We start from the raw sequence: 17,183 nt of genomic DNA, 5'->3' as shown, positions 1-17,183 counted from the left end.
GAGTGAGCAAACACTTTAAGATATGTCTCAGTTGTCAGTGCGAAAAATTAAATCTTACAAAGAAGACATAAAACAAGCCCTGATGAGTATTAAGCACAATCTAAGTATAATTATAAAATCTATAAATGCGAGCGAGCGTAGCGAGCGAATTTTAGGGAAAATTATAGAAAAAGGGGCTCTAAGTCTCCTTGAATTAGGGTTGCATGGTATGGAGAAAGAAAATGTAGACAGTTATCAAAAGGGAAAAGGATAGTTTTTAGAAAAGAAAAGGTGCTCGTGTCAAAGTAAAAAGGGCACCTCTTGCACCTAAAAAGAGACACTCAATAGAGATAAAATCTGAAAAGGCACTTGTGAGAATGGAAATGGGTAATCTGTTGAAGGATTAGAGCACCTATCAGATTTTAATTGACGCATTTATCAGATGTAAAAAAGGGGCGTTTTGGAAAGGGGAGGGGCTCATAAAAAGAAGGAAGAGGTGCACGCGTCAAACTAAAGGGGAAACTTACCAGAGGTGACAAGTGGCATTAAGAGAAAAGGAAGGGGGTTATTATTACGAAGGAAAATTGCACTTATTAAAAAGCATAAGGGGAACGAGTCAAGATATAAAAAAGGGCAAAAATATCGGAGGTGAAAAGGGGCACTTCTCGCACCTGAAAAGAGGTACTCGTCAGAGATGAAAAGGACAGTTATTTGAAAAGAAAAGGGGCACTTCTCTTATGTAAAAATGGGCACTTTGGGGGAATGCAATAGGCAATGCAGCCTCTAGCATAGTGGGTAGAAGTGAGAAGAAAAACGTCATTTCATCAACATTTGTAAATCTAAATTTTGTTGGGGGTCAACTGCCACCCCCCCCCCCCCCATCAGTACGCCAGTGTGCTTTATATTTTACAATGGAAAGGGTTGAGTCTCACATATATGTATATATTAGATAGCTTAGACAGATACCGAGATGTGATTGGTCCAGAGCTCGTCACGTGATATCAATTGTGAGGATCCAAATTTTCCTGGCCGGTCACTTTTCGGTGTTATATTAACCAGCTGGTGAAATGAATATATTTTTAATCAATGCTTGTCGCCCTCTTGAGGACTGTATGTCACCAATTACACACATTACACCATTACCGAGGGTCATTTAATATTTTTCAATTTTTTTTTTCATGAATTTTTTTTTCCCTTAAAATTATTTTTTTCACATTTTCTTCTTTTTTTTTCCCCCAAAATATGCTATTTTGGGTAAGAATTTTTTTTTTTCAATTTTTTTTTTTTTTTCCCAAAATTTTTGTTTAGAATTTTTTTTTTTTTTAAGGCTTTTTTTTTCTTTCTTGAACTATCTCGACAGATTAATTTTTTCGTAAATTCCGGGAAAAAAAAGGGGATTTTTTTTTTAGGGCAAACAATTTTTGGACCCCCCCCCCCGCAAAAACAAAAAAAGGGCTATCTAATATAACAGTTATTGACTGGCAGGGGGTATTTAACATTCTTTGAACCTGAAGGGAGTTATATTTCCCCTCGTTACCATATTTTCCCTCAGCGCTGCGCGCTTCGGGAAAATATAACCACTTGGGAAATATAACTCCCTTCAGCGGTCCAAATAATGTTATATTACACCCCCTGCCAGTCAATAACTGTATAATATCATGAACAGATAACCACCACATACAGATACATGTAGATGGACCAATACGCAGTAAGTGATGCATGTCGGGGATAAAAAGAAACCCTTCATTATCTCTATTACGATTGGATTAGAGCGGATGACTCTAACGTGCATGTAATTAGGAGAAGTACCCTTTTGTCGATACAGGCAATGTAGTAATGACGTTAACGTTTCGTATGAAAGACCCCGGAAATATAGCAATTAATTGCTCAGCTTCTGTATATGAATAATTAAACGATTTAAATGTCCTACCTCGACGACAGACTAACATAATTTGCCTCAAGCTGATGACGAAAATGGTCTCCATGATTTTCAACTCCATTTATTATCATATTGTTATTCAAATAGTTTGGCATTTATCCGTTAACGCTCATTCCATCATCAAAATGTAATGACTTTTAATATCAACAACAATCTACAGTTATTGTACTACTACTTGCATTAAATGCAGGTATCTTCTAAATACCTCCCTAAAATGTCCTGATTTTTGGTAACACGGTAGCGAAATACGAAAATTTGATATTAGATATACGTATTAGAGATTGAATGATTCCAATGTTTCGAAGGATTATGCGTACTTAACAAAAAACTACGAAAAGAATAAGGTTTTGCGAGGTTTCAATCACTTTATTTCACGAATATCGTCAGGAACTAACACATATGAAAAAACAAATACTTGTTTCCCAAAGAAACATTCGATTAAAAGAGAGATTCTTGGCCAGTCAGGATAATGTAGATTATCGTCCGGTCTGTTATTGGTCTGGTGTCGTCCTTGTTTGTGTGACTGGGGTATATGCATATATGTGTATATAATGTACATGTTTATAAGGTATATGTTTTAGAATTGTATTATCAAATGATGACGTGGATCCTAATCAAATGATTGGTTGAAATCGTACACGTGACCATCCATTTGTTTTGCCTATTAAACGCAACATTTGGATAACTACCGGTCATTATCCAAGGGTAATGGCCGGTCATTGGCGATCATGTTTTCTGATCGTAACCATTGAGATTTCATCGTTTTATTTTTACTCGCAAAAATGGCTGCCGCGGAATTAAAAACGCCTACTTTTGAAATGCTTTCGACTGAAGAAATGAGGGTGAATGATGAGGGTGATTTATAAAATAACAAGGATCCACGTCATAATTTTATAAAACAAATAATACACACTATTTTGTTCGGGCATCAGTAAAATTACCAACACACTGTACCTTTGGAACAGTACAAACACCCTTGGCTATCGCCTTGGGCTTGTTAGACTGTTCAAAAGATACCTTGTGTGTGCAATTATTACTAATGCCCTCGCTGCAGTGCATTATTTGTATTTTATTACATGTTTCAAACAGGCATTCTTGCTGATGGATCATGCCGTTTGATAACACAAGATGTATGTCCCTATGGTGTGTCTGAACGTACTAGGGACGTAGTCAAGTTGGTTCCCAAGTATCTACCACGTGACCATTCAGAATATGAAGTCCGAACTCCGGAAGAAGCGAGGGACAAAATAAACCTGTACTGCGCACATCCGGGTAGGATTTGATTGAGAGATTTATCGTAGGGGTTTGAGGCATGCTTATACGAATTGATTTTTCTCATCATTTCAGCCCGAATGGAAGTATTTAATCCATGATCGTCAAGCAACTGTGCTTTAAAAGGATCATTCATTATAAAAAAAAAAGCAAATCTGTCTCAAAGAATAATTCTAAGAAACAAATGTGTTCTCATATTCATGTATTTCCCCCTTGAATACGAAGTGAATATTTACACACTGCAGAACTTGGTAATATATTTTGTATCATTATAACCACAAGCCAAAAGTGTTTTCAGTTGAATATATATCACTGATATGCACAACCCGCCCCTAAAAAGTATATGAAAAATGATGTAAGCGAAATGTATCAGTTTATTTTATCATCAACAAATATTATTTTTCTGCATTCGGAAATAGTATAGAACTATAATTTAATATGTTGGTGATACATATTGATAGCTTCTTCCTGCATTGAATTATTCCATCATTTTGCCATTTTAATCTAAACATTTGCTATTTACACAAAAATCATTATCTTTATTTAATATGTGTAATGCAGATTGTTGAGTTACTACCTCTGAAGTGCATCAAATATGAAGAAGTCTATCGAAATTTGTTTGAATATAAAATTAGAACACCTTTTAAAAACTTACGTTTAAATTTCATGGCTAAAGCTTACCAAAGGGATGTTAGACACAGCGGAAACTTACCAATACCCTCCGTATTCCGACAATTGAAATATTATGCCTTGTATAACCCAGACTGTTAAAGAAGAATATATTTTTAAACCGGTGAATTTCTTAATATTATTCTTCCATTTTCTCTTCTTCTTCTTCTTCTTCTTCTTCTTCTTCTTCTTCTTCTTCTTCTTCCTTCTTCTCTCTTCCTCGTCCTTCTTCTTCTTCCTCTTTTTCATCACATTCCTTTTCTTCTTCTCCTTCTTCTTTTTCTTATTATTCTTCTTCTTCTTCTTCTTCTCCTTCTTCTCCTTCTCCTTCTCCTCCTGCTCCTTTTCCCATGTCAACTACGACTGCTACTACTACTTCTACTTTTGCTACTTCATCTACTCTTACTACTTCTTCTTCTTCTTCTTCTTCTTCTTCTTCTTCATCTCTTCCTCCTCTTTCTCCTTGGTTCTCGTTTCTCCATCTCCTTCTCCATCATCACCTTTCCGTTTTTTGTCATTTATTTCATTTCACCAGCGTGTGATTTCCAGGTGTGTCATTTTGAAGGAACATGCATGGAGGAACTCGATGGATTTCGCTGCATCTGCCCTGATATTTTTTTTCGGAATGCATTGTGAAGACTTGGACTTCGATAGTTGGTACGAAAATTGGTCACAGGAATAGTTATACCTAAAAGGGATTTGAGAATCTGCACATGTTTTAGAATGATTGTCATGTAGCTAATCAATGCAAAAAAAAGTTTGTACGTCGGCAAAGCTGTTGTGCAGGACAAATAAATTATTCCGTTTATTGTTGTCTGCTATTTTGTGCCATTCTGCACGAGTGGCAAATGAGCATTATGTGCTAATCGGCTCATAAGGCAAATGAAAGGTAAATTCTCTCAATGTTCAAGTTCTAAGCGAAGAGCCATAAGAACTAGACTGACTCACCTGAAAAATATGTCGTGAGATGATTTTTTATTCCACATAATTATAATTTCTTGACAGATTATTTCGTACGTTTTTGTTTAACTCTAGAAGAAGAAGGTAATCCAATAGCGTAGGTAGTTTGTCAGTATGGGATGGGAGGGGGATCAGCACCCCCCCCCCTCAAATACAGATGGAAATCATTCACATTGAACGCAACCATTGCACATATATGATTACGATAATAATACTTATTACAGTTATACAAGATTGAATGGCAATCTAAATTTTAAAAAGTACAATAGAATCATGCATGTTAGTCTGTTAAAATATTACAAAATATTAAGTAAATTTTACAAAATTAGGGGTAGATTTTACTTTGTATGACTTTTCCCAATTCTTTTTTTGGTTTAAATTGTATAAAATTGAAGTGATAAGGATGATGATAATAATCATGAAATTGCACGAGCAGAGCAGATGAGTATTTAAAATATTCTCACTTTAACAATTGAAAAGAACAGGTCTTTCTCACTATGGCTTAAATAAAGTGCTCCTTTACCCATGTGATAAGTGCATTAAAATGTACATATCTCGCTTTAAAGAACTGATTCAAGCAGCTTATGTAGCAATGGTTATAGGCTTACATTATCGCTACTACCATAACGTTTAAAGGGATAGTTGAGTTCTGTTTTCAGACCGCAAATGCCTTCAAAGTGCATGGTTATTGCTCTTATTCTTATTTATGACATTTCTAGTGCCCTTTTAGAACCTCAAATTGCTATGAAGGTAATTTTAGACCCCAAAATGTGTGAAATTTAGCCAATACGAGCATACCAATTCAGCTCCACTTTCAAAAAACACGGTGACCGTTAATTAATTATTTAATTAAAAATAACAATACATGGGCCGGCTGGTTGTGTGTAATATAAGCAACACTAAAATGCCAACATAAAAACCAACGTCGGCATTGGCTGAAATACGACGTAAAAGGCGTTATTTCGTTTTTTGTCAACGGTTTTTTTTTTTTTTTTTTTTTTTTTTTATCTAATATTTGTGGTGGTACACAAGTATTAGAAATTGCTAGATTTCAGCCGTCTCTCGACCGATTTTGATCAACCAAAGATGATTTTGTCATTCAAATATTATGTTCTTTCAAATTTAATACTCAGTTTTTCATTATCTCACAAAAAAAAAATTATGTTGTGTAGCGCCCTCTGCAACAGAACTCAACTATCCCTTTAATAGCCGCGAAGCATAATGTCCCTAATATTGCTAGAACGAAGAGTGCTCTTTTTTAAAGCATATTCAAACTCATACAGTAATGCTATCAAACGACTTTCGGTGACAAATTTATTTCAATATAACATTGAAAACACGTCTGCCCCTGTTAATAGTTAGCCGCCTCGGACATGATCTGTCTCAATCACACTTAATTTCAGAAGAAGAACGATAAGCAGAGATAGCCTACGTCATCTTTTGTTTGCATATACATGTACACGTAGACATTATGTAGAAATCTACCTAACTGAAAAGAAATGATGGGAAAATATTTTCACAGTAATCGGTATTGTTTTTTTTAATTTCAGTTTACTATTTATGTATGAAAGCAATCATTATGCGAATTAGAATAGTGTTCTTGCTATACACTGTCTGCTGATAGCTGGTAGGGTGTCCGTGTGTTCTTGTTTTACTAGCCATCCCAGAAGAGACCCGAAGCTGTGACATCATTAAAAATCGTAATGTTATGAACCAGAGCACTATAACACTGAGTTCCCATAGGACATCTATTTATTCAGATGGTCATATCTCATCCAATACCTAATATATTCAATAGGTTTTCAACATTCGGACATCATTTTTGATGCTCTTTCGAAAAACGAAGAAACAATTGAGTAAATTCTAAAAATAGATTTGTTTGATGACGTCACACTTCACCACTCTATTTCATGCTCATGCCTACATTTGTAACATGTTTCTGTATATTATACGGAAAATAAAATTGAATCTGAATCTTGAATCTGAATCTGAATTTGAATCTGTTATTCTATTCACATACAGACCTCCCGTCTGTCGCATACAAATATATCATAAATTTCTGTTTTTCTCCTAAGCGCCCTTGTCCCTTGGGCACATCTCAAAATATTCAAGCTGCCCACAATATATTTTGAGACGAGCCCAATTTTCACTTGGAGGTTTTTTTAATTTTTATTTAAAGAACCTTAAAGGGATAGTTGAGTTCTAGTTTCAGACCGCAAATTTCGAATGCCCTTTTAGGACCCAAAATTGCTATGGAGGGAATTTTAGACCCCAAAATGTGTGAAATTTACCAATACGATCATACTAATTCAGCTTTACTTACACAAAAAATACGGTGACCGTTAATTAATTAATTAATAACAATACATGGGCCGGCTGGTTGTGCGTATTAGAACCAACACGAAAGCCACCAAAAAGCCAATATCGGCATTGGCTGCAATAAAAACCTATAAGGCGCTATTTCGTTTTTTCAGTGGCTGGGTCAAATTATTTAATATTCGTGGGGTACACAAATATCAGAAAGGGTTATATTTATGGATATTTCAGCCGTCTCTGAACCGATTTTCATCAAACAAAGATGAATGTGCCATTTCAATTGTATTGTATTGTTGGTGTCATGAATGGCCCATTGGTCTCATAATGAACCCTTTGAAGATTGTGAGATGACCCCTGTAAATAATCCTTTAAAAACGTCGTTGGGGCTGTGCGACCCTACCCCATCACTATGGGATCACCGTCCCTGGCCCCGACCCCATCCCCCACTCACATTAGATGGGGGCTACTTAAAGGAATGGCTAACACACGCTTGGTTTTTATAGCCCTCGAGCCAGGACGGGATTGCACACGCACGCTTTCGAACGAGATGAAGACGAGTTGAATTGTCTCTGAATGGTGTGGTCGGATAACAAACTAATTAGAACAAGTTATGAATTAGTTATAATGGGTTTGAACGTATTGAGAACGAGGTAGAACTAGATAAGAAAGGGTTTAAGCTGACAACAGACGGGCTTGGACTGCTTGGAAATGGCAAATTTACCCGAACTGAAGTTTAAATAAACTGACTATGGACGGGGCAAAGATGAGATGGACGTATTGAAGACTGTTTATGAATTAAATTAGGATCGTATTATAGACATTATTTACAAATTCTACCCCGACCGCGACCCGTATAACGATTTTCTAGGATGGTTCTAGAACGTAGTGAGAACTAGTTTGGTGTGATGGGGCATAAGCTCTAAAGACCTAGCATGCATCAAATCCATGAAAACAGTAGTTTCAAGATTCTGTTTAGCTCTTCTTTTCCGGGTTCGACGTAGGCAATATACGAACGCTGCGATAAGAATAATGCTCGAGACGGGAATACTGATTCCGAACGATAAGAAAAGGTTGCGGTGGTCTTAATTAGATTGTAGATGTCCAGGTTCATCCGAAATGAATGGTTCAAGTGTGTTTGAATGCATAGATGCATCCTTTGATAGCCCTTCTACGGTGGTGATTGGCGACGAAGAATCAGTAGTCTCGATCTCAAAAGTACTCGTAGATTCTGAAAGGTAATAAAGAATTGAGAAAGAAAATTAAAAAACGCTCATAGTTTCATTTAGTGCCTCAAACAACAAGGAGATGTGTTTTATTTCTTGCACCTACTGCATGTCTTTGATTCCTTCAACCTTTTGTTTCTTCTATTTTTTTGTTTTGTTATTTGGCTTGAATTCAAAATGTGAGGAACTAGGTAAACATGATACAAAATAATAAGCAATTGTTCTGCTTTGGTTGCAATAATTGTTTACCCTGAAAACCGTCGATAAGACGAGAATAGAAAGTAACAGTTCCGAGTGTCGTGCTCATCCAATAAGCACCCAAAGAATTCATTGTCGGGCAGCTGTAATACTAGGTTTAACGGGCTTTTTACAAATACGCTCTTCAAATAGTCTGAACGAAATTAACATCCTGAATGGTTAGAAGTCATTCAAGAAACCTAGAAAAATAAAAGGACGTTAATAAACTTTGTTTCAATATTATGTTGAATCTAAATTATGTTAAACCCTGAGGGTGACATTCCTACGAAGTGGAAACATACCCAATGAATAACATACAGCACCTGCATCATTAGCATGGCCCCATGGACTATAGTCTCCAACTCCAAAATGAGCACAGTCTGCTAGGTTTTCTTCCGTTCCATCACAGCTAACAGAGACCAGAAGAATAGGACCAGAGCCTTGACCAAACCTAGCAGATGTCGGCGCTTCTAAGGCTCCGTCAAACCCGAGCATTCTGCAAACCACCATAGCGTCTCTCAGATCCCAGATCCAATCATATACAGTTCCCCAGGATCCGTCATGCATAACTTCTACTCTTCCTTCAGCTTTGTTCGCTCCACCGATCAGACGAACTTGGAATGGATTTGGATGGGCTACAAGAGAATAAGAACTTAATTATTCTTCTTAGGAATGATATCACAAGTTCCAGCACACGTTCAATGAGATTGCCTAAGGGCAATTACAAAATAAATTACTATTGATCGCATTTATTTGTCTTATCCAAACTACCTAATGATTAACTTTATGTTCAGAGTGGGCTAAAGACTTTGAGTAGGAAATACTCATTTTTGGCTTGAAATGAATGTGTAGAACTAGTGGAACATAAACCAAAATGAAGACATTATTCTGCTTTGGTTGTAATTGCTTACAATGCAAACCGTCGATAAGACGAAAAAAGAAAATAACTGTTCAATATTCATGTTCATCCTATAAGCATTCAAAGAAATTCATTGTCGGACAGCTGTATTTAAAGGTTTATACGGGCTTTTTACAATTACGCTCTTCAAATATCTTTACTAAAATTCACATCCAAAATTGATAGAAGTCATTCAAGATCATAATACTAATAGACTTTGTTTCATATGATGGTGTATCTAAATTATTGTTAAACCCTGAAGGTAACATTCCTATGAAGTGGAAACATACCCCCTGAATAGCAAATGGCTCCTGCATCCCATGTATGACTACATGAGTAACGTCCGATCCCTGCATGAGCACAGTATGCTAGGTTGTCTTCTGTCCCATCACAGCTAACACCGGTCAGAAGAATATGACCAGAACCTTGACCAAACTTAGCAGATCTTGGTGCTTCCAATGCGCCATCAAACCCGAGCATTCTGCAAACCACCCTGGCGTCTCGCATATTCCACCACTTACCGCAGATAGTTCCCCATGATCCACCGTAAAGTACCTCTACCCTGCCTTCAGCATCGTTAGACCCACCGACAAGACGAACTTGGAATGGATCTGTGGGGAGAACCAGAAAGGCGAACGGGATTTTTTTCGTTAAAATAGAATACTGCCATGGCACATTAATTTATTTATCATCTAGTTATCCAATAACCGTTCATATAAATTCATTGTCGGGCAGCTGTACTAATAGGTTTTCACGATAACTTTACTAATACGTTCTACGAATAGCTTGATCGAAATTAACATCCGAAATTGTAAGAAATCATATAAGAAACGAATCAAAATTACTGGACGATAATTGACTTGTTTATAATCTGTTGTATCTAAATTAGAGGGTAATATTCTTATGAAGTGGAAACATACCCCCTGAATAACATTTGGCACCTGCATCTACAGCATGTTTACATTATCCATATTCATAATATTCAACTCCTTGACGAACGCAGTCTGCTAAGTATAAAGAGCGTATGAATCAACAATATTCTAAAACAAGTTATATGTAAATGCAAAGTTTTGGGAAATTTTGATAATTGGATTGATAGTAATTTTTTTAAATGTTGATATATCTGGATGCTGTGGATATATTATAAGCACCAGGAAATGTATCTCCTAAAACACTTCTGCTTGCGAGAAAATGAATAATAAAACATTTACCGGCGCTCCCGGTAAATTTCAATTAGCGCCGAAGGCCATTCCATGTTAGCAGCAGCGACCATCATAATTAAAATCTAAGAATATGCAGTTCTGATCATTGGCGCCGGAAGTGGGGTGGCCCCAAACAAAAAGTGGGGGGGGGGGGCAAAAAGCATTTTCGCCCCCCCCCCCCCCCTCCAAAAAAAAAAAAAAAAAAAATCGGTAAAGGAGTAAAGATGGTTGTATTTTTAACCCAAAAGAACATAACAATAATAAAGACTTGAATTAAATCACATATAAAATTCCATTCAAAGAAAAGGAAAGTTAACAGGAATTAAATTTCCTAAACATTGCGCATGCCACCTATATTTTTTTTTTTTTTTTTCATAGGTTTTTATTCATAACTCTCAAAGAAAAATTGTACATTTATAACATTGGATACAAAATAACAAAATAATTTAACATAGGTCTTTATAAATTTACCAATGATCTTTTACATTTACATACAAAAGTTACACCTCTTCATTTTCCTTTGGAGACAAAAAAAAAAAATTGAGGTTTTTATAATAGCGATACGCGCATATCGTGGGCATATTGTGAGAGAATGGGAAAGTAAAATATGCTTATTTAGAAGCCTTGGTCATGTCATGGTCTGAGCCCCCTCACTTTTTGAAAAAAAAGTATGTTACAGAGAAAAAGAAAGGAAGAGAGAGAGAGAAAACATAAGTGACCTGCCAATGTCACAAATGAGGTATCAAAATATGCTCATCTGACCGTAATTAATACCTAACATCCCTGAGCTTCCGGGAGTTCTGCCCCCTGTACCCTACAAAGGGCCCTAAGGCCCACAAAGGGCCCTAAGGCGGCCCCTAGATGCTCTTCTGACCGTATTTTAATATTAAAACCTCTGAGCTTCCGGGGGCTCTGCCCCCTGGACCACATCAATGGCCTAAAAGAGAGCCCCTGGATTCTCATCTAACTGTAATTAAATACCCGAAACCCCTGAGCCTCCGGGGGCTCTGTCCCCTGGACCCCACAAAGGGCCCTAAGGCGGCCCCTGGATGCTCATCTGACCGTTATTAAATACCTAAAACGCCTGAGCTTCCGTGGGCTCTGCCCCCTGGACCCCACAAAGGGCCCTAAGGCGGCCCCTGGATGCTCATCTAACCGTAGTTAAATATTAAAACCTATGAGCTTCCGGGGTCACATCAATTACCTTAAAGAGGGCCCCTGGATGCTCATATAACCGTAATTAAATACCTATAACCCCTGAGCTTCCATGGGCTGTGCCCCCTGGACCACATCAATGGCCTTAAAGAGGGCCCCTGGATGCTCATCTAACCGTAATTAAATAACCGAAATCCCTGAGCTTCCGGGGCTCTGCCCCCGGACCCCACCAATGGCCCTAAGGCGGCCCCTTGATGCTCATCTGACCGCAATTAAATATTAAAACCTCTGAGCTTCGGGGGCTCTGCCCCCTGGATCACATCAATGACCTTAAAGAGGGCCCCTGGATGTTCATATAGCCGTAATTAAATACCTAAAACCCCTGAGCTTCCGGGTGCTCTCCTCCCTGGACTCTCCGCCAATTAACGACCTGCCAGTGTTACAAATAAGGTATCTAAATATGCTTATCTGGCCGTAATTTAATGCCTAAAAACCCTGAGCTTCCGGGGGCTCAGGCCTCTGACCCCCTGCCGAGGCTCAGACCCTTGACCCCAAGCCAATTTACGCTCTACCTGATCGTTAATACTCCACTTTGCAAAACGTTCCGCGGGGCCTGCATGTAACGTGTGAGAGTAGTGATGATGAAGATTTTTCTTCTGCCCCCCCCCATTCCAAACGTTTTTTGCTCATTACGTCAATGCCCCTGGAAGGTGAGCCCCCTGGAATGTTTGCCCCCCCCCCCCCAATCCCAAACTGCTTCCGGCGCGCCTGGTTATGATACATAATTTCCCAACGGGAATAGCAAATCGGTCGATTGTAGTCCAAAAACATTGTTTTAAAGCTAAAGTAATATCAGTCTTGAGAGGGCGCTCTACAACATAAAGAGTTTATTATTTACGATTCCATCACTTTAGACTCGATTTCAACCGCGACAAAGATCATTGAATAATATAAAATAATAACAAGTTTATTTGAACCAAATTCATGACCCCATACCAAAACTTGTTATTACCCTGAATAACCAAAGACGTATTAGCGATAATTACCCAACAAGGAAATAGACGACATAGAATAAATCATTATTTCTTTTTTTTTAAGATAAGATAAATGACTCAAATAGAGTTGTATTTATACAACCGGCAAAGATCTGGCGAGGGCTTTTACTTGGCTTTTGTTTCATCTTCACACATTTCAGTGTTAAAACAATGGTCGAAATCATATAACTAGCAATTGCACAGGCTACACTTGAAAGTGAAAGGTACCAAGTACCCATTAAAACCAGGGTTCAGAGAATCTATACTTAGATGTGTTGCTTATGAAGTAACGTGGTATATCGACCTTTGCGTTCCCGTGCGAGTCTTTGAACTACCCGATCTCTACTATACTAAGCTTGTGCTTGTCTGTGGATCCACTAGTTGCCTTATCTTTTGTTAAAGTCTATGGGATCGTATTCTCATTGATGGAAGAATTCATTGTTTTGCAAATCATACTCAAAATATTGCCTGAAAAAATATGTCTATTATTTCCATTGCTGTTCAAAGTATCGGCTCCAAAACTTGATTGTTGGTTACTTTAGCTCCAGCCTTACATCGAAGTACAAAATGCAATTCTTCACTTTCGAAGTTCAGTTATTTATTTCATTTGAAAGTGTGCCCGTCCTCTTTGCCGATATCATTACCATTGTCAAAAGTTGATGTTAACATCCTAATATCTTTTTGTTTTGTTTTGCATCTTTCTTTTCTTTAAAAATGAAATGTCACGTATGACCCGATTTCATATTTGTGAACTACAAACTCTTCTAGCAACTTATTTAATATTATAACATAGAATAAGGTACGATAAATATTCCTGCAAAAACTTTCTGAAAGAAGCTCAACTGGTCTTATAGGCCCGAATTCACAAACCTTGCTTTGTGAATTCGGGCCATTTATGTATATTTTCCTTGCAGAGAAGAAGTTCAATCATTGTACGTACACTATATTTGACACCCGCACATAAGAGTGAACATGAAAACAAAAAGATCAGGCTATTCCTTTTTCATTATCATTTTCATTCAACCGATGATATGATATTCACTGAATAGTACTTATCCGTAGAATTTGAACATTTTGTTGGTAGCTCTGGAGCTTTTTAAACTGTATATTCAAACAATACTTACCCATGGTTCTCCCTCCAACCACCGTGCATACGCACAAGATCGCTATAACTAAAAGTAATAGGTACACACACTTGATGGAAATCACCCTCATCCTGTTCAGAGAGAAGATACAACTTGATTGAAGTGAGATTCTCAACGCAGTCTCCTGTATCTAATACAAAAATAAGAGGTTACAGGACGCATGCGCTAACGGCTTACACACAGCTGGCTCGTTTAATTATCCTTTACAAATGTTAATACCTATTGGCAAACATGACGTAAGCATACTTTTGTATTGTGAGAATTCATTCGCAGTCACTGTGGAAATGTGGACTAGTTTATTTTTAATGTAGATCGCGGACGTGTCCGATTATGCAAATTAGTTCATTACAAATGATGCGGATGGATAATTGATTGTTTAAATGAATGAATTAAGAAAGAATACCCTTTACAATGGTCAACCAAGAATACAGAGTGAATTTTTTGTGATTATATGATTATGAGTGTATACAGCTCACATGATTAATGTACTTAATGCAATGATGACATGGTATTAAAGCAGCCATTCTATAAACACATCTATATATATCAATGGCAAGCTTATGACCTCAGGAATTTGGAAACAACTATTTCAGATTTTGTTGATACTTAATTAAAGATAAAGGTGAGTTCCCCGATTGCATTGTGAAAGAAAAGGTGTGGAATGGATCGGAAAAAAGTTGATCATGTAGCAAGTATTGGTATGTCCTGCGAAGTTCTGGAGTCATCAAAATCATAATGAATTTGGCCCAGTCTTGGTAAAGTAACAAGCACTGTACACAGAAAGATGTATATGAGACTACACAAATGGTGTCGGGGCTACTAACCTTGAATTCCTTAATCTTTCTATGCTCATTACTCAGCCTAGGTACGTACGCAGGGTGGGGGGGGGGATGGGTTTTGGGGTTAACCCCCCCCCCCCTTGAGTTTTTTTTAATGTATATTTTTGTTTTCCTCTTATGCCCCCCCCCCCGCGCTTATTCTGCGGCTGGCTGAGTCGTTGCGATTTTTTGGGGGACTCCAAAAAGAGTCGTTGCGAAATTTTGGGCCTGATCTTAACCCCCCCCCCCCCTTAAAAAAATCCTGCATACGCCACTGACTCAGCCAGTATACATTTTCTACCAAAATTGTATGGCAAATCACATTTATTTGTAATCTTGAACATTCAGTGTAATTTTCGTTTGATTCTGTGAGAATTATAATTTTCTTTTTTTACCAGAACTAACCTTTAGGCCTATGTTTAAGCAAAAACACAAGTTCATTTTCTCGCCCAAATAAAACTGATAAAACACCCCATAAACATTTTGTTGACATGTATACACGTATGTTTAATTCAGAAATTACAATAAATTGAAAACACTTGCCTCCTTTCTGGCTTAATTTCCATCGTGTTTGGATAATAAATCGTTAAATAGGCTTAATGATAATAATGATGATAATATGACGATCGTCTAGCGTTTGTTGATACGGCGTGTTAATCCGGAAGTGGCCTTACTTCAATCGCCCACGTATCATTAAGCGCCCAGTTTGTATGATTTCGGTTTCGTTTATGCGGGGGGGGGGGGGGGGGTCTAGCCAAGATTCAGTTTTAAATCTCTGATTGTGGTCACATATGTATTGTTAGGAAAAAGAATGACATGATTCACTTTCTCTTTCTATAAACCATTAAAGCATGACCTTGCATTTGACATGCGATGTCTATTCTAATCAACGTCTATTATATAAGTTAGAAGAGAAACCAGTGAAGTAGTGAGAAACTATATAACCACTTGCCTCTTACATGAGAATAACATACATTGAAAGAAAACCACAAACAGATTATGAAGTATGATTGATTTGGTAATAGACTTGTTCAAGTGACCTCTAATAATAAATATTGTGTTGTCATTGAGACACTTGACATATATACACGTACATGTATACTGTACAAACATCTAAAGGTACGTAAAAAAGTAAGTTAGAAAATGTGTTGAACAAGTGCACACACAAAGGACTACTTTGAAATTAAAGGGATAATATGAACAAAGGAAACAGATTATACAAATTTTACACAATCTAAAAATCTAAGCATAATTTGATCATGTCATTAATATTATCATGCACACTAATCGATCAATAATGAATTGTTTGTTTTGAATTGAAATGACAAGAAGAGATTTGCTGGCAATATACAATGAGGATAATAACAGCTTTGATATGCCATATTTTTAGAATGCAGATACAACATACATGTCTCTATAAAGGGTAACCAGAAACATCATTAAGACTAATTTAATTGTAAGGTCGCGTGTTGTATATTTTTCTAATGACGTTTCGACGTTTAATACTCTCTATATAAAGAGCTTCATTCCATAAGAATTAAATCCACTTTGGGTACTTCTGAGTAAATCGCCTTTTAACAATTATTTCTCCACTTTCCATTTAGCCATGTACCTTCATGTTGTTATATATGTTAAAGGTGACCCTGGACCAATAATATATGATGAGAAAAAATTATTATTTTTTGAAAATATTTACTAAATGTTAAGATTTTTATTTTTGTATATTTAGCTCCTTTTGGAATAAAACATGTTATTCCAAAAAATAACTTAATTGTATGCAGTTTTCAACCCCAAAAAAATTACACGTTATCTGCTCATATCCTCTCCCCCCCCCCTCCCCCTCCATTCCTCCTCGCTCTCTCTCCGTTCCTCTCACTTCCCCCTGCTCGCTCTCTGTCCATTCCTCTCAATTCCCCTTTCTCTCTCTCTCTCTCTCTCTCTCGTCCAATTTATTTCTCACCCTCTACCCCACTTCCTTCACTCTCCCTCTCTCATTCTCACGTTCTCACTTTCTCCCTCTCTCTCTCTCTCTCTCTCTCTCTCTCTTTTGTCCCTCCTAGTCCTACAATACCACTTTACCCATTGGTTCAAATACTAGGGAAATTCAGTTCATTGTGTTTTATGTGTGCAGATAGTGAGCTATATATTTTTCTTGTTCTAAATCTTACTTTTACTCAATTTGCTGAGGAATACAATGAATTATTAAAAGTTTTACACATCAAATTATCGTAAAAATGGCAAAAAGCATCTTTATTTCTCTTATGCTTGATCAAATCATACAACAACAAAAAACAGAAAGTATTGTACAAAAGGAATACAAAAATATTGCACTTTAA

General features: G+C 37.1%; 1 protein-coding gene across 1 annotated transcript; it reads right to left on the bottom strand.

Moving 5' to 3' along the window:
- Positions 1-8,217: 8,217 nt before the first annotated feature.
- LOC753949 (deleted in malignant brain tumors 1 protein-like) lies at positions 8,218-14,012 on the bottom strand. The gene is made up of 4 exons (XM_011674395.2): positions 14,009-14,012; positions 9,784-10,104; positions 8,898-9,230; positions 8,218-8,363 (listed from the first exon to the last, which is right to left on the bottom strand). The coding sequence occupies exons 1-4, from the start codon at positions 14,010-14,012 to the stop codon at positions 8,218-8,220; spliced, it is 804 nt and encodes a 267-aa protein (XP_011672697.2).
- Between the last annotated feature and the right edge of the window lie 3,171 nt (positions 14,013-17,183).

The sequence above is a fragment of the Strongylocentrotus purpuratus genome, unplaced genomic scaffold (genome assembly GCF_000002235.5).
Source record: "Strongylocentrotus purpuratus isolate Spur 01 unplaced genomic scaffold, Spur_5.0 spur5_scaffold_4, whole genome shotgun sequence".
NCBI classification, from domain to species: Eukaryota; Metazoa; Echinodermata; class Echinoidea; order Camarodonta; family Strongylocentrotidae; genus Strongylocentrotus; species Strongylocentrotus purpuratus.
This window is presented reverse-complemented; position numbering and strand designations above follow the sequence as displayed.

Coding starts and splice junctions, on each gene's coding strand:
- LOC753949 (XM_011674395.2), bottom strand. Junction 9,231..9,783: donor AGCCATTTGCTATTCAGGGG/GTATGTTTCCAC, acceptor ATTCTCTTGTAG/CCCATCCAAATCCATTCCAA. Junction 8,364..8,897: donor TGCTGTATGTTATTCATTGG/GTATGTTTCCAC, acceptor ATTACCTTTCAG/AATCTACGAGTACTTTTGAG.